At 38.8% G+C, this 25,975-nt stretch overlaps 1 protein-coding gene across 2 annotated transcripts in view; it reads left to right on the top strand.

Moving 5' to 3' along the window:
- LOC126473610 (pre-mRNA-splicing factor ATP-dependent RNA helicase PRP16-like) overlaps positions 1 to 25,975 on the top strand; it is a 186,931-nt gene that overhangs the window by 124,946 nt on the left and 36,010 nt on the right. For both annotated transcript variants that reach the window (XM_050100779.1, XM_050100780.1), the window contains exons 15-17: positions 7,445 to 7,595; positions 9,258 to 9,429; positions 18,487 to 18,628. In XM_050100779.1, the coding sequence (XP_049956736.1) occupies positions 7,445 to 7,595; positions 9,258 to 9,429; positions 18,487 to 18,628 (465 nt within the window). The remainder of the gene's footprint in view (positions 1 to 7,444; positions 7,596 to 9,257; positions 9,430 to 18,486; positions 18,629 to 25,975) is intronic.

Raw genomic sequence — 25,975 nt, 5'->3', positions numbered from 1 at the left:
GATAGAAGGAAAAGTAGTAGGAGAATACGGATGGGTGGGTAAAGAATGAAAGAGGAAGCCCCCTAGTAGAATTCTGCACAGAGCATAACCTAATCATAACTAACACTTGGTTTAAGACCCATGAAAGAAGGTTGTATGCATGGAAGAGGTCTGGAGACACTGAGTTTCAGGTAGATTATATAATGGTAAGATAGATTTAGGAACCAGACTTTAAATTGTAAGACATTTCCAGGGGCAGATGTGAACTCTGGACACAGTTTATTGGTTATGAACTGTAGATTAAATCTGAGGAAATTGCAAAAAGATAGTAATTTAAGGAGATGGGATCTGGATAAACTGAAAGAACCAGAGGTTGTAGAGAGTTTTAGAGAGAGCATTAGGGAACAATTGACAAGAACAGAGGAAAGAAATACTGTAGATGAAGAATAGGTAGCCTTGAGAGATGAAATAGTGAAGGCACCAGAAGATCAAGTACTGAAAAAGGCGAGAGCTAGTAGAAATCTTTGGGTAACAGACGAGATATTGAACTTAATTGATGAAAGGAGAGAATATAAAAATGAAGCAGGCAAAAAGGATACAAACATCTCAAAAATGAGATTGACAGAAGTGCAAAATGGCTAAGCAGGGATGCCTAGAAGACAAACGCGATTGATGTTCCGGCATATATGGGTAAGATAGATACTGCGTACAGGAAAATTGAAGAGAACTGTGGAGAAAAGAGAACCACCTGTATGAATATCAAGAGCTCAGATGGAAAACCAGTCCTAAGCAAAGAAGGGTAAGCAGAAAGGTGGAAGGTGTATATAGAGGGTCTATACAAGGGCAGTGTGCTTGAGGGCAATATTATGGAAATAGAAGAGGCTGTAGATGAAGATGAGATGTAAGATATGATATTGCATGAAGAATTTTACAGAGCACTGAAAGACCTGAGTCGAAACAAGGCCCCAGGAGTAGACACCATTCCATTAGAACTACTGATAGCCTCAGGAGAGCCAGCCATGACAAAACTCTACCATCTGGTGAGCAGGGTGTGCGAGACAGGTAAAGTACCCTCAGAATTTAAGAATAATATAATAATTCTAATCCCAAAGAAATCAGATGTTGACAAGTGTGAAAATTATCGAATTGTCGGTTTAATAAGTCACGGCTACAAAATACTAGCATGAATTCTTTACATACAAATGGAGAAACTGGTAGAATCTGCCCTTGGGGAAGATCAATTTGGATTCTGTAGAAATGTTGGAACACGTGAGGCAATACTGACCCTATGACTTATCTTAGAAGATAGATTAACGAAAGGCAAACCTACGTTTCTATCATTTGTTGGCTTAGAGAAAGTTTTTGACAATGTTGACTGGAATACTCTCTTTCAAATTCTGAAGGGAGCGAAAGGCTATTTACAATTTGTACAGAAACCAGATGGCAGTTATAAGAGTTGAGGAACATGAAAGGGAAGCAGTGATTGGGAAGGGAGTGAGACAGGGTTATAGCCTATCCCCAATGTTATTCAATTTGTATATTGAGCAAGCAGTAAAGGAAACAAAAGAAAAATTCGAAGTAGGAATTAAAATCCATGGAGAAGAAATAAAAAACTTTGAGGTTTACCGATGACATAGTAATTCTGTCAGATACAGCAAAGGACCTGGAAGAATAATTGAACAGAATGGACAGTGTCTTGATAGGAGGATATAAGATGAACATCAACAAAAGCAAAATGAGGATAATGGAATGTAGTTGGATGAAATCAGATAATGCCAAGGGAATTAGATTAGGGAAAGGGACACTTAAAGTAGTAGATGAGTTTTGCTGTTTGAGGAACAAAATAACTGATGCTGGTCAAAGTAGAGAGGATATAAAATGTAGACTGGCTATGGCAAGGAAAGCGTTTCTGAAGAAGAGAAATTTGTTAACGTCAAGTATAGATTTAAGTATCAGGAAAAACTTTCTTAAGGTATTTGTATGGAAGTGAAACATGGATGCTAAATAGTTCAGACAAGAAGAGAATAGAAACTTCTGAAATGTGGTGCTACAGTAGAATTCTGAAGATTGGATGGGTAGATCACGTAACTAATGAGGAGGTACTGAATAGAATTGAGGAAAAGAGGAATTTCTGGCACAATTTGACTAGAAGAAGAGATCTTTTGGTAGGACACGTTCTGAGGCATCAAGGGATCATCAATTTAGTACTGGATGGAAGCGTGGAGGGTAAAAATTGTAGAGGGAGACCAAGAGATGAATACACTAAGCAGATTCAGAAGGATGTAGTTTGCAGTTGTTACTCACACATGAAGAAGCTTACACAGGATAGAGTAACATGGAGAGCTGCATCCAACCAGTCTCTGGACTGAAGACTGTCACCACCACCACCGCCACAACAACAACAACAACAACAATCAATGTTCATAAATGAAGTTGTTCAGGTTAAAGAGATTGTTCTTTACTTGACCAAACAATTTGCCAAATAGCTAACTGGCAACTCTTAAATACACATCAGTCTTGAACAGGCCATGAAAAAAATGTCACTACTGGTAGTCCTTTGTTAACATGCATAGCACTGTAGAACAGCCCAAAATCTGGAAAATTCTGGCACTCACCACATCTACAAAATAACTTGTCCATCCCTATGCAAAATCTACCCCAACCTCTTGCCATATGCACTATATCCCTGTAAAATACACAGGTGCTACATCTCTCCTGTGCATCCAGTCACCACATCCTCTTCCAGTCCTGTAACAGTTATGTTCCACTCCATTAGGCACAAAGCCACATATGTAAGCAGTCACTCTGGGATGATAATGGCATTGAAACAGAGGATGACACACGTAAAGCTGAAATACTAAACACCTTCTTCCAAAGCTGTTTCACAGAGGAAGACCGCACTGCAGTTCCTTCTCTAAATCCTCGCACAAACGAAAAAATGGCTGACATCGAAATAAGTGTCCAAGAAATGGAAAAGCAACTGAAATCACTCAACAGAGGAAAGTCCACTGTACCTGATGGGATACCAATTCGATTCTACACAGAGTACGAGAAAGAACTTGCCCCCCTTCTAACAGCCATGTACCGCAAGTCTCTAGAGGAACGGAAGGTTCCAAATGATTGGAAAAGAGCACAGGTAGTCCCAGTTTTCATGAAGGGTCATCGAGCAGATGCGCAAAACTATAGACCTATATCTCTGACATCGATATGTTGTAGAATTTTAGAACATGTTTTCTGCTCGCATATCATGTCACTTCTGGAAACCCAGAATCTACTCTGTAGGAATCAACATGGATTCCGGAAACAGTGATTGTGTGAGACCCAACTTGCTTTATTTGTTCATGAGACCCAGAAAATATTAGATATAGGCTCCCAGGTAGGTGCCATTTTCCTTGACCCCCGGAAGGCATTCGAAAAAATTCCGCACTGTCGCCTGATAAACGAAGTAAGAGCCTACGGAATATCAGATCAGCTGTGTGGCTGGATTGAATAGTTTTGAGCAAACAGAACACAGCAAGTTGTTCTCAATGGAGAGACGACTACAGACGTTAAAGTAACCTCTGGCGTGCCACAGGAGAGTGTTATGGGACCATTGCTTTTCACAATATATATAAATGACCTAGTAGATAGTGTCGGAAGTTCCATGCGGATTTTCGTGGATGATGCTGTAGTATACAGAGAAGTTGCAGCATTAGAAAATTGCAGCAAAATGCAGGGAGATCTGCAGCAGATAGGCACTTGGTGCAGGGAGTGGCAGCTGACCTTTAACATAGACAAATGTAATGTATTGCGAATACATAGAAAGAAGGATCCTTTATTGTATGATTATATGATAGCGGAATAAACACTAGTAGCAGTTACTTCTGTAAAATATCTGGGAGTATGGGTACGGAACGATTTGAAGTGGAATGACCATATAAAATTAATTGTTGGTAAGGCGGGTGCCAGGTTGAGATTCATTGGGAGAGTCTTTAGAAAATGTAGTCCATCAACAAGGGAGGTGGCTTACAAAACACTCGTTCGACCTATACTTGAGTATTGCTCATCAGTGTGGTATCCATACCAGGTCAGATTGACAGAGGAGATAGAGAAGATCCAAAGAAGGGCGTCGCGTTTCGTCACAGAGTTATTTGGTAAACGTGATAGCGTTACGGAGATGGTTAGCAACCTCAAGTGGCAGAGTCTGCCAGAGAGGCGCTCTGCATCACAGTGTAGCTTGCTGTCCAGGTTTCGAGAGGTTGCGTTTCTGGATGAGGTATCGAATATATTGCTTCCCCCTACTTATACCTCCAGAGGAGATCACGAATGTAAAATTAAAGAGATTCGAGCACACACGGAGGCTTTCTGGTAATCATTCTTCCCGCGAACCATACGCAACTGGAACAAGAAAGGGAGGCAATGACAGTGGCACGTAAAGTGCCCTCCGCCACACACCTTTGGGTGTCTTGCGAAGTATAAATGTAGAAAGTGATTAAGTAGAGTGAAGACTTATCCTGTCACTCTCAACCAGTCTGGTGTGGCAATAAAAGGAAAGCTGAAGTTTTATACTTCGTGTTTTAGAAATCATTCACACAGGAGGATCATACAGACATAACATTGTTTGACTGCCATTCAGACTCCCACATGAGGGACATAGTAATGGGCATCCCTAGTGTAGAAGAGCGAGTGAAAGAGTTGAAACCAAATGAGTCAACATGTCCAGAATTCGAATTCAGTTTTACTGAGACTACTCTGCAGCATTGATCTGTTACTTAGCTTCCATTTATTGCAAATGTCTCAACCAGTGCGAAGTCTCAAGCAACTGGGAAAAAGTGCGGGTCACTCCTGTATAAAAGAAAGGTAAAAGAATGGACCCGCATAATTACAGGCCAATATCCTTCAAATCAGTTTGCTGCATAATTGTTGAACACATTCTGAGCCAAATATAATAAATTTCCTTGAGACAGATAAGCTTCTGTCCACAGATCAGCAAGGATTTGGAAAGCATCACTCATGCAAATCTCAGCTTGGACTTTTCTCACCTGACGTCCTACAAACCATTCTCAGATTTTTGGAAAGAGTTTGACGTGGTGCCTCACTGCAGACTGTTGTCAAAAGTCCACAGTCCACGGATTAGCTTCCCTGATACGTGAATGACTTGAAGACTTTTTAAGTAATAGAACCCAGTATGTTGTCCTGAACGGCGAGTGCTTGTCAGAGGCAAGGGTATCATCAAGAGTGTCCAGGAAATTGTGATAGGACTGTTGTTATTCTCTGTATAAAATGGTCTGGCAGACAGGGTGAACAGCCGTTGGTGGCTGTTTGCTGATGATGCTTTGGTGGATGGAATGGTTCATTGTTGAAAGACTAAGAGGGTATAAGATGACACACAGAATTTCTAGTTGGCGTGATGAATGAAAGCTTGCTGTAAACTTAGAAGAATTTAAGTTAATGCAGAGGAATAGATAAACAATTCTGTATTGTTTGAATACAGCTTTAGTATTTTGTTGCTTGACAGCATCACATCATTTAAATATCGAGGCATAACATTGCAGAACAATATGAAATGGAATGAACACACCAGGTTGGTAGTCAGGAAGGCGAATGCTCAACTTCATTTTATTGGGAGAGTTTTGGGAAAGTGTAGCTTATCTAGAAAGGAGACGGCATAAATGCTAGTGCAATTCATTATTGAGTACTGCACAAGTGTTTGAGATCCCCACTAGGACAGATTAAAGGAAGACATCGAAGCAATCCAGAGGCGGCCTGCTAGATTTATTTCCAGTAGATTAAGTATTACTAAAATGCTTCATTAACACAAATGGCAATCTGTGAACAGGGGACAATTCTCTCTTCATGAGGCACTATTGCAGAAATTTATGGAACTGGCTTTAGAAGTCGATTGCAGATCGATTCTATTGCCATCGACATACATTTTTTTGCAAGGACCTCGAAGTTTTTGCAAGGACCTCGAAGATAAGGTGAGAGAGAATAGGACTGGTACAGAGGCTTATAGACAGCTGTTTTTCCCTCACTCTATTCATGGTTTGAACAGGAAAGAAAATGACTTGTAGTGGTACCTTCTGTCGTGCACCGTACAGTGACTTGCTGACTACATATCTAAATGTAGCTGTAGATTACTTTTACTGTGATGACAGTGTATTAAAATTTATTCATATTTAGTGACATGAAAATTATTGAGTTTAGTAGATATGTACAATATTATAAGATTAGTAACTTGATCTTCAGGGAAGTGTAGAAACATTGTTTATATTGGCGTGTGGATAGTACGGGGTGGGCCATAAGTTAATTGTCACTAGCAAACCATAGACTTTGTTCTGTGTGTAGTGGTAGTGAGTTGTGAACCTGACTAGTGCACAGTATCAGTAACGCAGTTGACAGTTGTTTTTTGTTGCCAGAGAAACAATGAATAGAAAGACTTACAGTTTTGTGAAAGCATTCTGTGGAGCGGTAAAGTGACTTCGAAGGCAAATGGCAGAGTGAACAGGCACAACAGTACCTACTGAGATCCTACAAATCCCCATCTGGTAATGGAGACAAAATTAAACTCTCCTGGCATGAATGTACGGACAGGGATTTTCAGGAGGGAACTAATAGAGCCTTCTTTTGTAACGATAGTGTCAATTCTATGGATTACATAGATATCCATCAAAAAGTGTAATCAGAACTGGAAAATAGCCCAATTTTTTTAAATATCTGCAGCCAGTTAAGGAAAAGTTGGTATGGCAACAAGATAGAGTAACTCCGCATTGTTGAGTTATTCTGAAGGACTTTCTGAATGAAAGTTTTGACTAATGGATTGGCTGAGAGCATAGTATTGAATGTCCTCCACAATCCCCACATATTACTTATGGATTTTTCAGTCTGGGGTATACTAAAAAATGAGGTTTATTCGATCAAGGTTAGTGATGAAGGAAGGAATCCAATGAGAAGTTGAAAATGTACAATCCGAAAAGATTTGCGACAAAAGTTGTAAATTGTGTTGAAAAGATGCAATGTTTGCTAGTAACAGCATAGAAATCACTTTGAGCATCTTCTGTAGTTTCATTGAACTGTATATGCTTTTCTTTCTTGGTAATAAATCTGTATTTTCATTTATTTAGTGCTATTGCACTGAACAGGTTTTTGACCAACTGACTAATGACCCATTCTGTAATTTCTGGAAGTTTTCCAGAAAAGGAGTATTAGCCAATTCAGTCTGCTCTTTAAGTGTATAGTCAGGGGAACTGTGTGCATGTGTGTGTTTGTGTGCGTGTGTGTGTGTGTGTGTGTGTGTGTGTGTGTGTGTGTGTGTGTGTATACATGTATTTCTTCTAACATATGCATAGTGGCTCCTTTTTCTGCTGAGTGCAATACTGTCACATTTGTTTCTCATTGAATGACTTTCTTTAGCAAATTGCATTACCTTTTGACTGATTTCATTTTTTGCTACTTTATTATTTATATTGCATGTTTGTTGTTTTAGGTTATATACAGAAAGGCAGTATAAAGATGAACTGCTTGTTACAACTGTCCCAGAGATCCAGAGGACCAACCTTGCAAATACAGTGTTGCTTTTAAAATCTCTTGGTGTTCAAGATTTGTTGCAGTTTCATTTCATGGATCCACCACCTCAGGTAACTGCATGGAAGGCTGTACATTTAAAATGATGTTGGGAATGTTTATTAGAGAATGTTTGGCTACAAATGATTGTGACAATCTTATCAGTAATGGCTACATGAAAGCATGGTACTTGAAAGTATCACAAAACAATCACCATAGCATTACACCACCACTGCTAACATACATTTTTCAGTAATTATTGAGATGTGTGTGTTGTCTATTGTTTCTCACCTTACATGCCAGCACCCATGTTATGGACAGTGGGTCTCATTGGGGACATTGACCAACAGCAAAAACCAATTTCGATATCACTTCCCATATTTATTCACCTTTATTGTCATAGAGAATAGTGATGTTCAATTTGCTTCAGAGCCATGTACACAACAGATTTTTGAGCTGTTTTGTTGAAGTTTGAAAATCCCTGGCAAATTTAAATGCATGCTCACTTGGTCAACCCCATATATCCTAAGAACTGAGTCATCTGCAACATCAGTTTTCTATGGTGTAGAAAACAGTTTGCATGTTGGTTACTCACACTGATCACATTTGTTCATGTACAGCTGATTTTCACAAGTAGAGAACAATTCAAGGACTGTGCTAATTTAGAAATACTGCAGTAACTAGAAAACAAATCAGTAATAACTCTGTTAAATTGTCCCTTTTTCTCACAATAGTAAAAAGGTATATGTTGATGTAGTAGGCAGGGTTACACATCCTCCACAGTAGTGTATGACGTCTTACAGATCACAGCCTATGACTTTGTCATATATGGGTGGTCGTAATAGTAATGTGACTCATACATGTATTTATGTATCCTTTCTTATTTCTGTGGCTTGATGACAAGGGTATACAAAAAGGTCTGAAGTATGGTCCCAGTCATACCAAGGATTTTTCTGACAGATGTTTTATCTTTGGTAATGGTTTATGTCTGGGAAAAAATCAAGTTGCAGCATGGTTCAGGTTTCTTGCTAAACTGTAGGTTTTTTTTAATAGGATGAAAACAAAGCTAAATATGCTCAGGCAGCTGCTCATATGACTAAGCGAGTTGTCAAATAAGGACTTAGCTTTTCTGCTGCAAATCATTTATCACTTCAGATCCCATGCTTTTCAATATCGTGGTCATCAGAACTATCGAAACAGACACATGAGACCTAATATTCATGAGGAAAAATCCAAGGCTGCAGCCAAAAATTTAACTGTGATTCATTTATCACATACTGATTTTCCATCAATTTCTCAAATCATAACAGTGAAATGGCAAAAGATTTTCATCTAACGTTTCCCATTCTTCAACTATTATTAATATGTGTAAAATGAAGTAAATTCTTGTGCTGAATGTTTATTTTATTATTATTATTATTATTATTACTATATTTTGATAGTGCTGCAGCCAAATTAGAGATTATATATAATATGAGGTAGATAGTAATGTGTCCCAAACATCGGCTACTAAATTCATCCATTCTTTTGTGCAAATGAGGTCCAGAACTATGGACCTGCTTTTGTTGTAAGATAATGTTAAAAAGCAATGAGATAAAAAAATAGTAAAGGAAATAATGGTTATACTACGTCACATAGATGCTTTTGTCATCTATACTACCTGTTAAGTAAGATCATACTTCATTTTATGTGAGTTATTTCAATCTTTTAATTTAAAAAAATTGTTATCTCTTCAGGACAACATTTTGAATTCATTGTACCAGCTGTGGATTTTAGGAGCACTAGATCACACTGGTTCTCTTACACCTCTTGGAAGACAAATGGCAGAATTTCCACTTGATCCTCCTCAATGTCAAATGCTCATTGTATCTTGTGAAATGGGTTGCTCAGCTGATATACTTATTATTGGTATGTATTTTGTAATACTTATTATTGGTATGTATTTTGTAATAGTGTATATATGTACATAAAAAAATGAATTGAAGTATTGCTGTACTAAAATCTGTAATAATCATCTTGTGGTGTTGCAGTTGTTCTTGTTATGCTTGCTACGAAATAGGAAGAGAAATTCCACCTTATGCAAGACACCTTTTTTTCTGTTTTCTTTCACCTAGGCATGTTTCAGCACTTTGTGTGCTATCTTCAGTGGGTTATTTTTTATTTTCTAACTGTAAAATTGTTGTTATATATTAACACTTAGCGAAACTTTTGGTACATAATATTTACAATTGTGAATGAATAATTGTTGTAAAATATTATACATCATATGTTCATAGTTCACAGCTCAGAAATGTGTTAACGATCTGATGCACTATGTGTTGTTTATAACATTATGTCAAAGTTCTATTTATAGCTTAATTGGTGAAAAGGGTGGATGTATGCATTAATTTACATACCTTACATGATACTATTGTACATTTATTTTGGTAGCTATTCTGGTACTCAATCTACAACTTCTCATCTGCAAACAGCAAAACGTAATTTTTATTTTTCTGTTTATCTGCATCTACATCTACATGGTTACTCTGCAATGCACACATAGGAGCCTGGCGAAGGGTTCATTGAACCATTTTCGTACTACCTCTGTACCATTCCACTCTCGAATGGCATTTACAAATGAATATCCATATACATCACGCTTTTTGTGTGTAACTTGCAGTTTTGGTATTGTGATCCTTTCTCATATGTTGTTGGCAAAGTGAATAGGCACATTTAGTGACCTATGGTCGCTTGACACTGTACTTTCTCTGATTTTTCAGAACATAGGAGAGTTTTCACCGCCATTACGTGTTGTTGTGACTGTGTAGTATTCATTTGTTTCGTAGTGTGTTTGGTAGGATGAGGCATGTGAGTTTGCATTGTGTTTGGTGTCTGTGGTGTTTGGTTTTTGTGTGTGTGTGTGTGTGTGTGTGTGTGTGTGTGTGTGTGTGTGTGTGTGTGTGTGTGTTTTCGGGACTGGGGCAGAGAGAGAGGGGGGGGGGGGGGCGAAAGAAGTTTTTTTCCTCCCTCAATAGTAGTTTTGGTGTGGGTGTTATTTGTATAGTTCTTATCTTGTGGCGAAGAGAGTTTTATTGCACAGTGATGTGGATTCATTGAGTACTTTCTTTACTTGGGCTAGTGATTTTTGAATGTGATAGTTTCCTTCTATAGTTAATTTTTGGTATAATCTGCTACTAGTTTTAAGGATGTGTAAGTCAGTTTCAATGTTTGTTGGGTGGTCATTGTGTGCCATCAGGTTGTCTGCAAATGTTGCGTGTGAGCTATTGCTTTTCAGTGCACTGAGGTGTTCTGTGTACCTGGTTCTGAATTTCCTGCATGTTTGGCCCACATATACAGATTGACAGCAGTTGCAAGTAAATTTGTATATACAGGACTGGCTGTATTTGTCAGTGTTGGTGGTATTTCTTCCAAGTCTGCTTTGTATTATGTAGTTGGTTCTGTATGCTATGTTGAGTCCTTGTTTGTTTAGTATATTAGCTACCCTGTGTGTGACTTTGTTGTTATTAGTCATTATGTGCCATTTGTTGCTTATTGTGTGTTGTGTTATGTTTGTTTGTGTGTGTGTTTCATGGTTATGTGTTGTTTGTTTTTGTATTTTGTGGTTTATTTTGTCTACTATCTTTGCATCATATCTAGAGGCACCTGTTTGTGGTGGAAAATTTTTGCCCAATTTTGTCATTTTTAAAAAGTTATTTCAGTATGTTTTTCGCCAGTTTTTTTCCATTTTGTCAATAATTCCACCAAATTTTATTTCCACTTTTCAGCAGTAAAAGGTAAAGGAAATACATTTATGGCACATTTGCAGTGAAAAATCTTTTTATTTTAGATAAATTGAAAAAGCATAAAAATTATAAATCTTATTAAAACACAAATACTAAATCATGAAAGTTTAGAAAACATTTATCCTGTCCTAGTGTATGTACACAACACACTAGTCTGTCTGAGAAAGACAAGGATACCATGACTTCCATATTACTGGGAGTCAGAGCTGTTCTAGCTGTTCTCCTCTCAGACATTATATTGCTATATCTAGAAAATGATCTCTCACTATCAACATTACTGAATGGGATCCACAAAGCCTTCACTGCAGCTTCCACAAAAAGTCCATACTCTGCTTTCAGGGAAAGAAGAATACCAATCACGTCATCATCTTTTCCTTCTCTACAAGAACTAACTACTAAATCCCTAAACAATGTGTATGGTACAAGAAATTGTGATGTTGGAAGTTCTTGTAGAACGGAAATTTTCTTTATCAGCTGAGAGATTTCAGCACTGTCTAAATTGCCTTTTATTATGTTTCTCAGATCAAACAATTTACCTATAGAAGAAATGACAATTTTTCCCCTATCACACTCCATCAAGTGGTTCAGTTAAGTGCGTCCTCTAGTAACTTTAAGTTCTTTGCAAGGTCACCAAGCTTAGACTGCAGAAGATGAATTAACGGTATCTTGGAGCCCTCTAATTTCAGCAGCAAATTGCAACATTTTGAGCAGTGCTCAACAAGAAAAATAGCTAGGCACTGTTTTTTTTTTTTTTTTTTTGCTTCAGCAGAAGTCAAAGCTTTAAAATAATTGACAGCTACACTCTCACCTTCAACAGTTTCAACAAATTCTACTATATCACAGAGATATTCTCCAAGGTACTCAGCACTTTCAAACCACGAGTTCCACCTGGTGATGACAGGAATAGGGAAAAGTTTAGCTTTTGTGGGTACACCTACATATTTCTGAGCTAAGAACTGAATGTATGCATGCTTTCTCTTTCGGGTATTAAGGAAGATGTGTTTTGTCTGCAAAACACAATGGTTCAAATCACAAAGTTCCACAGCCCACACATTGCCAACCAAATTTAATTTATGACCCCATCATTGTGTGTGTACTAACCCTTCTGAAACTAAAACCCTAACTGCATTTATACACTTGCCCATATAACGGCTGAATCTGAAGTTATAGAAACTACATTTCTGTACTGAATTTCAAGTTTCTGTATTACACTCATAATTGCTTGTGAACATTATGTAGCAGTTGCATTTGCAATAACTTTCACTCCCCGGACAAATAATTTCTGAACTGCACCATCACCACAACTAAGTACTTTTATCAGAACCACAAACACACACTGCCCTTTTCTGTCTGTCGTTTCATCACAAAGAATTGAAACTCTTTCATCTTTCACGGCTCCTTTAATCTTTCCTCTTCTTCTTTGATGATTCGAGGTATGTAACCTTCCAGTAGTCTTCCAGCTGAGGGTAAGTCTCCAGCACCTTAAAAATGTCAATAGAACTGCTATTAGAGTACTATGTAACGAATTAAATTACCACATTACCCAATTATAAGACTTTTTTAAGTGGGTGCATGAGGAAAAATTATTTTTAATATAGGACTATTCTGGCTATCAAGATTACCTAATCTTTGCTGCGATTAACAGACGGTAAAGTAATTATTACACAAACTTGGTATGTTTTTGTTGATCCATTCTCTCAGCTTCGGATGATCAACTTTTTCCATCGGAATGTTAGCCTCAATGAAAGCTCGAGTAGTCGATAAAATGAATTCTTCTTTATCATTTTTCACTCATTTTGCCACTGCAGTGACTTCCGTGAACATAGCTTGTCTTTTTATACCAGTAGTTGTTAGTGCCTTCTCCGTGTTCTTATGGGAAGAACTGTTATTAATGTGTTTCAGGCATGTGTCCTTCCTCTGCCACTCAATAAGCACATTGCAGTAGTTGCACATAAGTATCTTCCTACTTTTGTCGAAAACATAAAATCCTTTTAACGAAAATTCCTTTCCTCGGTCGAAAACTGTCAATACCATATTAATCATCTGCAGCACGAAAACAAAACACAAAATACCACACTCAATGCACCGGCGATCCACAACAATTTCCAACACCCAATACTGAATATACGTCCAGAACATTGTAGAATGTCTTTGGAATACTCGATATATTATATATATTGAAATGGTGTACAATTGATATCCGGATTGTATTACCATAACTCCAATTAAATTTCCGCAGTTAAGTTCAAATGACGAGATTTTGCAAAGTTTCGTCAATTATTTCGCGATTTGGCTTAAAAGTAAATAGTTTCGCGTTTTCACCAAAATGTGTAAAATTTTGCCGTTTCGAACTTTGCGAAAACAGGTGCCTCTAATCATATCCATTCTCCTGTGCAAGTCGTGTTATTGTGTTCAATTCTTGTGTGTAATCATGTTTGTTCATGGGTATTTTGTTCAGTCTGTGTAGTAAATATCTGAAGCTGGATTCTTTGTGAGTTATAGGGTGATTGGATTGGTTATGAATAATGGTGCTGTTGATTGTGGGCTTTCTTTAGATTGTGAATTCATGTTTGTTGTTTCTTTTGTGTATGGTGAGATCTAAGAAATTAAGTTTTTTATCTGTTTGTTTATGATTTCATGAAGTTCTTTTATGCGAGGCAGTGGTTCATCTATTAAGCAAATATGTCATCCACATATCTGTACCATTAAATTATTTTGTACTGTTTTGGTATTACTATTTTGTCAAAGATTTGTTTTTCTATCTGATTGAGGAAAATGTCAGTTAGCAGGGCAGTGATGGGAATCCCATGAGTAGTCCATCTTATTGAGAGTAAAATCTGTTGTTGAATGTGAAGTAGTTTTGCTCTGTGATGATCCTGAGTGTGGCTGATATATCTTGTATGTTTGTTGTGGCTATGTTTCCATGTAGTTGGAGGTTTCTTTCTATGATGTTAATGGTTTATTGTGTCGGGATGTGTGTGTACATGGAAATTATGTCAAATGAAATCAGTATTGCCGTGTTTGGTATGTTTTCATTCCTTATTTTTTTCTATTATGTCTCTTGAGTTCTTTAGACTTCTGTTTTCAGTGTATTTATATACTGTCTGTGGCTGTGTGTGTGTGTGTGTGTGTGTGTGTGTGTGTGTGTTTGGCTAAGTAGTATGTTGGTGCTTTCGTAAAGTTTATCAATGGACGTATATGTATTCTGGGTTTGTGAACTTTAGGCAATGATTTTAGGGTGGGGGCCTTGGGAATTTTCTGTATCATTCTTTTAATCTGTGTTTCTGTGAAAATGATTTCTATGTTTTTCAGGGTTTTCTGTAACTTACTTCAGTATTGATTTGTTGGATCACTTCTTAATGATCACATCTTAGTGAAAGAGGAAAGAAAGTACTCAATGAATACACATCACTGTGCAATAAAACTCTCTTCGCCACAATAGAAGAACTATACAAATAACACTCACACCAAAACTACTATTGAGGGTGGAAAAAAATGTCTTTTTCGCTACCTCACCCCCCCCCCCTCACCCCGCCCTCTCTCTCTCTCTCTCTCTCTCTCTCTCTCTCTCTCTCTCGCTGCCCCAGTCCCGAAACACACACACACACACACACACACACACACACACACACACACACCAAACACAATGCAACTCGCATGTCTCACCCTGCCAAACACACTACGAAACAAATGAATACTACACAGTCACAACAACACGTAATGGCGGTGAAAACTCTCCCTATGTTCTGAAAAATCGGAGAAAGTGCAGTGTCGCGACCATAGGTCAAGAAATCTGCCTGTTCACTTTGCCAGCAACATGTGAGAAAGGACCACAATATCAAAACTGTAAGTTACACACGAAAAATGTGATTATATCCATATCCCTTTGTAAAGGCATAATAAACAGAAAAATAAAAATTACATTTTGGTGTTTGCAGATGAGAAGTTGTAGATTGTGAACCAGAATAGCTAGCAAAATAAGTGTCAAATAGTATCATGTAAGGTATGTAAACTAATGCATACATCCACTCTTTTTGCCAATTAAGCTGTATAGAACTTTGACATTATGTTATAAACAATATATAGTGCATCAGGTCATCAACACATATCTCAAATTTGAAAGTTTTGTTAAATGTTAATATATAATAACAATTTTACAGTTAGAAAATAAAAATATAACCCACTGAAGATAGCACAAAAAGTGCTGAAACATGTCTGTGTAAAAGAAAACAGAATAAAGGTGTCTTGCATAAGGCGGAATTTCTCTCCCCAAAATCTGTAATGGCTTGTAATTCATTTAATACCAACTGTGACTAATGACAACACCTGTATTGTCTCTTTCTTTAGGTGAATTTTCCTGCTTGCCATACTTTTCTTATCTTTTCACATTTATTTGCTAATAAATTGTTTAATTCCCCTCTTCCCTCTTCATCTTATTAAGAATCGTAGGTTTCAAAATGTAGGCATTTCCTATTTGCCTTTTACCCTGTGGTCAATTTGATTCCATTTTGAATATTTCGTGACCATAATCTAAAGCAACATACGAGGGCTATCCACAAAGTACGAGGGCAGTTCAATAAGTAATGCAACACATTTTTGTTCTCGGCCAATTTTGGTTGAAAAAACCGGAAATTTCTTGTGGAATATTTTCAAGCATTCCCGCTTCGTCTCGTATAGTTTCATTGACTTCCGACAGGTGGCAGCACTGTACGGAGCTGTTAAAATGGCGTCTGTAACGGATGTGCGTTGCAAACAACGGGCAGTGATCGAGTTTCTTTTGGCGGAAAACCAGGGCATCTCAGATATTCATAGGCGCTTGCAGAATGTCTACAGTGATCTGGCAGTGGACAAAAGCACGGTGAGTCGTTGGGCAAAGCGTGTGTCATCATCGCCGCAAGGTCAAGCAAGACTGTCTGATCTCCCGCGTGCGAGCCGGCCATGCACAGCTGTGACTCCTGCAATGGCGGAGCGTGCGAACACACTCGTTCGAGATGATCGACGGATCACCATCAAACAACTCAGTGCTCAACTTGACATCTCTGTTGGTAGCGCTGTCACAATTGTTCACCAGTTGGGATATTCAAAGGTTTGTTCCCGCTGGGTCCCTCGTTGTCTAACCGAACACCATAAAGAGCAAAGGAGAACCATCTGTGCGGAATTGCTTGCTCGTCATGTGGCTGAGGGTGACAATTTCTTGTCAAAGATTGTTACAGGCGATGAAACGTGGGTTCATCACTTCGAACCTGAAACAAAACGGCAATCAATGGAGTGGCGCCACACCCACTCCCCTACCAAGAAAAAGTTTAAAGCCATACCCTCAGCCGGTAAAGTCATGGTTACAGTCTTGTGGGACGCTGAAGGGGTTATTCTGTTCGATGTCCTTCCCCATGGTCAAACGATCAACTCTGAAGTGTATTGTGCTACTCTTCAGAAATTGAAGAAACGACTTCAGCGTGTTCGTAGGCACAAAAATCTGAACGAACTTCTCCTTCTTCATAACAACGCAAGACCTCACACAAGTCTTCGCACCCGAGAGGAGCTCACAAAACTTCAGTGGACTGTTCTTCCTCATGCACCCTACAGCCCCGATCTCGCACCGTCGGATTTCCATATGTTTGGCCCAATGAAGGACGCAATCCGTGGGAGGCACTACGCGGATGATGAAGAAGTTATTGATGCAGTACGACGTTGGCTCCGACATCGACCAGTGGAATGGTACCGTGCAGGCATACAGGCCCTCATTTCAAGGTGGTGTAAGGCCGTAGCATTGAATGGAGATTACGTTGAAAAATAGTGTTGTGTAGCTAAAAGATTGGGGAATAACCTGGTGTATTTCAATGCTGAATAAAACAACCACTGTTTCAGAAAAAAAATGTGTTGCGTTACTTATTGAACTGCCCTCGTACATTACGTTTTGGAATTAAAAATAAATAAAGTATTGGAAAATTTTTTTATTATATACAGATGAAAGCCACACTTAAATACTACTTTTCTACATAGTTGCCATTTAAATTAAGGCACTTATCGTAGCAATGGACGAGCTTGGAAATTCCTTCATCGTAAAATTCGGCCGTCTGCGCCTTCAACCACGTAATGACTGTCTCTTGGGACAGAAACGGTGTGATTTTTGTGGATTTCCTGGAAAGAGGCACTACAATAAACTCTCAAAGGTATTGCCAAACTCTGCACAACCTCAGAATAGCAATACAATACAAGCGCAGGGGAAAGTTGGGCTCAAACATCTTGCTGATTCACGACAACACCCGGGCCCACACGGCAAATGCCACTCGAATCTTTTAAGTGGGAGTTGTTTCCTCATCCGCTGTACAGTCCCGACCTGGCACCGAGCGACTTCCACTTATTCCCAGCAATGTAGAAGTGGTTGGCTATGCAGCGTTTTGATGACGACGCACAGCTTCAAGAAGAGGTAACCACGTGGTTGAAGGCGCAGGCAGCCGAATTTTACGACGAAGGAATTTCCAAGCTTGTCCATCCCTATGATAAGTGCCTTAATTTAAATGGCAACTATGTAGAAAATTAGTATTTAAGTGTGGCTTTCATCTGTATATAATAAAAAATTTTCCAATACTTTATTTATTTTTAATTCCAAAACGTAATGTACTTTGTGGATAGCCCTCGTATTTGTAACATTTAGGCTCAAGTTATGATTTGTGGCCTTTTCTTCTTGTAATGAACTGTTTCTGTCATAGGTGACTCTTAAAAGCTTGTTATAAGGACAAGTTTCTACAGTACTATTGTTTTATATCTGTACAGAGAACCATATATTCAATGGCATTGATAAATGTTGTTTCATCAGCTAGTATTTTCAAGTGTCTGCTCTTCTAATGGACCACTGTAAATCTGCTTGGGAAAATTCATTCATTAGTTTTTTCAATATATTTATTCTTTATTTTAGTTACAGCTGAATTAATTTTTTTTTCCAGAACAAGTAGCTTAACATGAAAAGATGGACTAAGAACACTAAAAACATAGAAAATAATAACTGTATTATGTGGTCAGGATGATCATATTTGCAACAGTATTTAAATATATTAATTCTCACGTTCAAATCTTTCCTGGATTAATCTGTTTCCTTTGCCTTTGTGGTAGATTCCTGTATTTTTAATAGGCTTGAGACTTTATTGTTCTGCTGTTAGTGATTAATCTTGAATGTTTTTTTCAGTTTCCATGCTGTCTGTGCCATCAATTTTTTATCGCCCCAAAGGACGCGAAGAAGAAGCTGATGCAGTGAGAGAAAAATTCCAGGTTCCAGAATCAGATCACCTGACCTATCTCAATGTCTACAATCAATGGAAAAGCAACAAGTAGGTTGTTAATATTTTGCAGACATCTTGAAAGCTGGCTGCCCAGTAATTATTGACTACAGGCTTGAATCATTGACTTTGTAGAAAGAGCTCTGAAATATGACAATATCAGTAGAGTAACAGTACAATATTGCTAGCTATAGCCGGTACTGCAGTGTCTGTAGAAGTTAAAAATATTTGACAGATGGTCAAATAATTTAGTAATCTTCATTTACTGAAAGCTGTGCCTTGTCACTGCAACCATTCAGTTATTTTGTCCACATTTTTCTTCATTTCTTCATAGTTTAGATACACTCAGCAAAAAAAAAAGGCCACTGTAGACAAAATGGCAGAAACATAGACTATTTGGCAGTAGCAGCATAAAAACCAGAACAACTAGGACAGACTATAATGCCAGGCAGATGGAGTGGGCCATTGATTCAGTAAATTCGAGGTATCCGACACTCTTTTTGTATTCACCTATGTCCCATGTTCTAAGTATTGCTTTCTTTATGTCATAAATTATGAACCTGGTGAATGTTTGAATTGCAGCAATAGCACGTATATGCCAATAAATATGTGGCACAGAGGCTGTAAAATGTCTAAGAATATGTGTATGAGGGCTCACTATTAACCATTCAGGCTAACTAAGAATGGAGGACCAATTTTACCAGCAAGTTTTTTATTTTCTAAAGCCACTCATATTTGTCTTTTTTAACTTGAAATTATAACATTGCACAGTTTGGAATGAATATTAAAGCCACAAAAGTACATTCTACGAGCATATGGAGCCATGTTTAGAGAGATTACTCTCTCATCTGTATCTTATGGTGTAATGGATAAAATCAAGTCATATGTTCAGAGAGACTATGCTCACATCTGTTCCCCATGGTGTAATGGATAGAAGAGTGGAGTGGTAACCTGAAGGTGGAGAGTTCATAGCTACATTTTTCCATTCTTTTAATTGTTTGTTCGAATTCACTATAAAGAAAAAGATGGCGATGATTTGGACAATGTTTACCCAAATTATGACATCAAGTGTGAGAGATATGAAACAGCTGCCATTACTGCATATCAGCCCACAGTAATTCATATAGTTTTCTTCAAGTAGCTAAAGTTGTGAAAGATGTGGTGTCTTATGGCAGAGAAAATAACCGGCCACAAAAGCAACATTTGGAAAGCTAGTCTTAAAAGATAGAATGGAGCATGAAACTGTTACCACTTCAGCTTACATATGTTACAAATTAGTACAGCTGCATATAATGCTTAGCATCCCTAACTGTTTTAAAGTAGTGGTTACAATTTCCCAATAAATTGATAGCAGAGTACTTGGACGAAGTGTGAACAAGCAAGAATGTAACAAGTACTTGAGCACTTACTTACAGTCATTAAATCCCTACCAAGTGAGGTAGCATAGTGGCTAGCCCACTGGACTTGTATTCGGGAGAATGATGGTTCAAACCTGATTTAGATTTTCTTTGAGTTCTCTAAATCCTTTAAGACAAATGTCAGGTTGGGTCCTTTGAAAGGGCACAGCTGACTTCCCTCTTTGTCCTTACCTAATCTGAGCTTGTGCTCTGTCTCTAATGACCTCATTGTTGATGGTATGTTAAACCCTACCTAATCTCCTCCTCATCCTTAAAGTTCTCATAAATGGGCAGTATCATCAAATTAGTAATACAATATTACTGGATCACCTAATTGTCAGAAAATATTAACTGTAATCTATAATGTCTGTTACAGTCTACTAGAAAAAAAATTATCCCCACAGTTAAAAGCTTTCAGAGAAGTTTGAATTCAGATGTTCGCACCTCGAGTGGTGACATAAGTGCAATTTATAGGTTTTAAACTCAGTATGATTCACTGAATACAAACCAAACATCTAGGTAAAGAATGAAAACAGTAAAAATCATATTCACTGTTTCTTCCAGTTGCTAGCGTAGTTAAGCAAAATGGTGCATCACAATACTCTGTTATATACCAACGAATCCGATCTGTCTCATGTGCCAAACTCTTATTTCATTTTCCATTACCATGGTTATGTACAGTCCAATACAATATACTTTTATTCTTTTTAATACTGCTTCATTTGTCTTCCATTCTGTCCAAACTGTTTTGTCCATCATCCTCCATAACCACCTTCCCATTGCGTCTAGACATTTTACATTATCCTTCAAATGTAAATCACATCATATTAGGAAATGTCCTCTCATTAATGATAGGTGAATTGGAGAAGTTGTGGTCTTCAGTCCTGATACTGGTTTGATGCAGCTCTCCATAAGCAAAAAAGGGAGTGGAATCACAAAATAACTTTTAAGTATGGTGTACTGTAATGTTAACCAATACAGAGTTCATGTCTGTACGTTGACAACTAGCTTTTTACACTACAGTCCATTTGGTAAAAATCTGTTTTTTTTACTCTTTCACTACCATTCCTACTCACTGTTCTGGGCTCTAAAAACTGGACAATTTTAGCAATATTCACCAAAATGCTGCTTTGTTTTACTGTTTTTTCCTCACTGCTCATATGACTGGTTTGATGCGGCGTGCTATGACTTTGTATCTTGCACAACCTCTTCATTTCAGAGGATCACTTGCACCCAACAGCTTTAATTATTTGTTGCATATATTACAGTCTGTGTCTTCCTCTACAAATTTTACTGTCTACACACTCCTATCAAGTGAAGTGGTCGACAACCTTTTAGCAGACAAGAACCATGTAGTATCAAATGAAATAAAGGCGAGCTGCACCCATTAATAATTTTGTGTATCCGTAACTATATGATGATATTAAAAATCCAAAAACACAGATATTCGCTTTTACATTTTATTAATCATCATTTTATTATGAAGTAGGAACGATGGTGAAAGGAAAATAAGGGAAAAACAGACAAATTAAATGAGAATTTTGAAATAATTATAGGCCGACATGCAAGTTGAATCAGACTTGAAATTAATGTTTGGAGCTGCATTTGGCTACCTAGTTGTGGATGTGCAGTCTTTGCTTTCATTTATGTCATAGAAATTCGCAGGCTGGCACTTAAATGTGAAAAGGGGGGGGGGGGGAATTATTTATTTTTTTCTGTTATTGAGAATTTAAAAAGTGTGCTCACACGAGTAAATGCTGCCAAAAATTGTATTTAATTGCTAAGCAAACATTTTTATTTCTTAAAAACTAGATGACAAACTGCCATAAAATTTAACAAGATCACTGATTTCATAGAAAGAGTTAACTCTCTCATAGAACTGATTTTGTAGCTGTGTTAAAGTGCATTTCAGTTTATTATTTTTCCAATGGAAATTCATTCCAACTTCCTTGACAGCTCTTGTACAATTTGGGACATATTCCAGGTTTTTCCCAATAATATGTTTTATGGAGAGCTTGTTTCTCACATGGAATCCCTTTGCATTAGTGTGTGTACCATGTACTTGAGGAGTCATATTCAAATATTTAACTCTCTTGTTAAATCTGTCAAAATTCGAAGGTCTGTTAACCATCTAGGGTCTGTAAGTTCTGGAATACATTTGCCTTTTTCTTTTATAACTGTGTTGATTTTTTTCTGATGTCAAAAAATCTTCTCAGAGCTGCACCTCTGCTTAAGCACCTCACTTCAGAATAATACAGGACACCTCAGTGACGTGCATCCATATCTGACAGGAACTGTTGGAACTAGTAATGTATCAACCCATTTTTTGTTATTAAATGTACAGTGGATACCAAGTTGTCCATTACTTCTGCCCGTGCAAGAACTCTGTAGACTAACACTTTTTAATGAACAACATGATGCAAAAATAATGGGTTATCACAACTTATTCTGCCAGTTTAGTTTCCATTCTACCCATCGGACCCTTATTTTGTTCACTCATTGCTTTGCCTCCATCAGTTGTAACACTTACCAGTTTTAGCCATGGTAATTGCATTGACACTAAGAATTCATAAAATTCTCCTGAGCTTCCAGTCATATCAAGTGATTTAAAATCCACAAGCTTTTGCCCAGTACGTATCAGCCATTGTCAGTTTGTTACCGTCTTTTGGCTGCTTTTGGTTGCAGCAACCAAAGATGATCACCACTCAAAAGTGGATTTTAAGCTACTTGACATGGATGGAAGCTTGAGAGAATTTTATCTGCATATATCATCGCAAAACCATGCATTCATATGATGCAAATGCTTGTTGTAGGTGGTGCAATAAAACTTCCCCCTTAATCATTTGTTTCAAACAGCATAACTATCAAGGCTTATCAAAAACATTAAGGTTTTAATCAATTCCACAAACGATATTGCGTAGGTTCAATAGGTGGTGGAGTAAAATTGTGGGAGCGGTGGGAAGGATAGTGGGTAGGACATTCAACATTTCAGGGCATGACGAGAGATAGCTGAAACCCTGGCAGAGATTGTGATTTAGCTGCTCCACCCCTGGATGGTACTCAGTCAAGAGGGGAATGCTCATCTGTGGCTGGACAGTGGGATTCTGGGATGTGGTGGGTGACTGGGGAGATAAGGCACGGGAGATCTGTTTTTGTACAAAGTTGGGAGGGTAATAACGCTATGTGAATGCCTCAGTGAAATCCTTGTTCTGTTCGAGAGTGGCCACTTGTCACTACACATGCGATGGTTGTGGATGGGTAGACTGTATGGATGGGACTTCTTGGTATGGAATGGGTGGCAGCTGTCGAATTATTGTTGATGCTTGGTAGGTTTGATATGGATGGAGATACTGATGTCGTCATCTTTGAGATGGAGGCCAACATCAAGATAAGTGGTTTGTTGAGTTGAATAGGACCACGTGAAGCGAATGGGGTGAAGGTGTTGAGATTCTGGAGGAATGTGGATAGGGTGTCCTCATCCTCGATCCAGATGATGAAGATGTCATTGAATCTGAACCAGTTGAGGGGTTTGCGATTCTAGGTGTTTAGGAAGGATTCTTCTAGATGTCCCATGAATAGGTTGGCACTGTGTGAGTGCCCATAGCTGTACCCCAGATTTATTTGTAGGTAATGCCATCAAAGCAGAAGTAATTATGGGATGGGATATAGTTGGTTATGGTGCCTAGTTGTTTATGGCGACTAGGAAGGAGGTTATTGGTTTGGAATCCATCGGGCATTGGGAAGGTAGTGTTCAGTAGTGGGATTACAATGGACATTAGGAATGTTAATGTACAGGGAGGTGGCATCAATAGTGACGAGCAGGTCACCACGTGGTAGAGGAACTGGAACTGTGGAGAGTTGGTGGTGGAAATGGTTGGTATATTTTGTGTAGGAGGATATATTGTGGGTAATGGGTTGAAGATATGGTCTATGAGACCAGAGATTCTCACAGTGGGGGCACAGTAACTTGCTATAATGGGGCTGTAAAACCAATCATGTGATCTACAAGCTAAGCTGCATTGTGCTGCATTCTACATGTTCTACATGTGCATGACAACCAACAAGCTGCCTGTCAGCATGAACCTATGAACTGTGGCCAAGATGCAGCTGAAGCATCCCATTGCTGAACACGCCGCCCAACACTATGTTCTTCATTTTCAGCAACTGCTTCACAGCCTGTGCCATCTGGATCATTCCCACCATCACCACCTTTACTGAATTGCGCAGGTGGGAACTGTCCCTGCAATACAGCCTACGTTGCTGTAACCCTCCTGGCCTCAACCTTCATTAGTCATTGTCCTACCCCCTTGCCCCTTCCCTATTCCCATTCAGCATTACACAGTCTTCTATTCCACCAGTGCATCCACAGTCACTTAACCTCTTTCCTTTTCCACTAACCTCTCTTCCTGCCATCTATCTATCCCCCTGACTTGCACCTAGATGCCTTACCCTCTCTCCACCTCACCTCTGTATGCCCCCACAAGCAGCACTTCACCATCCCCCATCCCTATCCTGCTATCCCTCCACCTCCACCTCCCCATCCCTGCCTCCACTGTACTGCCACCACCCGGTTGCATCTCCCATCATACAATGCTGCTTGAATGTGGCCTCAGTCGCAGAGACTGTGGTGATGTAGATGTGAGTTGCACTTGTGTGTGTGTGTGTGTGTGTGTGTGTGTGTGTGTGTGTGTGTGTGTGTACCTCCAAAGAATGCCTTGGTGGCCGTAAGCTTATTTTATGACCTTTTTTCCCGTTTGCGTGTCTGCGACTGAACATCTCTGCTATATGGGGAGTAGCAACTATCCTTATCATAATATTGTTACATTCCATCCTGGATTTTCCATTGTTCAATTTTGCCTGATGGCTTTTCTTATATCCCAGTGCTGTTTTCCTGTGTTACTATTTTCTAATGCATTACTGTAATCAGTGTCAGTCCTTCTTTCTCTTCTTTCCTGTGGTTCTCTTGTCGCCTTACAAACTGCACCGCCCTGCAACCTATAGTTTCTAACCACACTGTATCAACCATCTCTGCCTTGCACAGCAGACAGCTACAATACCACACTGATTGTTGGTGCAGCATCTCATGTCGCACATTACTCCCACTAAATCCAATACCTTCTAATTGATTACTCTTCCTGCAGCACACCTGCATAATTTCGTGTGTTATTTCCCATACCTTCCTGTGCCACACAACCTTGTATCTCATCCTACCAACCTGTTCCACCCCCCCCCTCCCCCTCCCCCTCCACTCTATTCCAGTTTGCACATACTAACTTCACCTAACTAGTCACATCTGCTGTCCCCCTTCTTCACACTTATCCATCAACAACCCACATTATAATATTTTTATTTATTTTTTCCTTGATCTCATTGTGTCTCCATGCCAATCTCAGTTGGTTCTTGTCTTTAACTATCGGCCTACTACCGCAGATGTCATCTTGTTTTCCCCTACTCCACCTGTTTCATCCTTTGTGGTATTTTTCCCACGTGTTTTAGTGTATTTTTGTGAATTTTTTGGACATATTTCTATGTTAGCTACATATTTTCATGTGTTTTTATCCTCCACCATGTATCCTTACTCCTTCCATCTTCACCAATATAGATAAGTTTCCTTATCCCTAGTCAGAACCATTCCCACATACTGTTCCTGTGTTGTTGCTTGGCTCATGTTACCCACCTCCGGCTGCCACCTGTCCTCCCACAACCTCCAAATCTCCCCCACGTCCCGTCATAGACAACAAATCATGCCTCAGACCTACTACATTTACCTCATCCTCCAAAACTCCTTTCTCCACCATACAGAAACCAGAACCTAACCAGACACGAAACACAGTCTGAACCTTTCCTCCAAAAACCCTTAGCCCCGCAGAAAAATCAGTCCTTTCCAAGGGCCCTGCCTTTTGCCCCCCCTCCCCCCCCCCCTCCCACCACCCCCAAATTCAATCATGAAGGACTTGTTAAAGACCTTTTCTCCTTCTACTGGTCCCTACAGTGGAAACAC

This window comes from Schistocerca serialis, chromosome 4 (assembly GCF_023864345.2).
Source record: "Schistocerca serialis cubense isolate TAMUIC-IGC-003099 chromosome 4, iqSchSeri2.2, whole genome shotgun sequence".
In the NCBI taxonomy this organism is placed as follows: Eukaryota; Metazoa; Arthropoda; class Insecta; order Orthoptera; family Acrididae; genus Schistocerca; species Schistocerca serialis.
The sequence above is the reverse complement of the archived record's forward strand: the minus strand, read 5'-3'. Positions and strand labels throughout refer to the sequence as shown.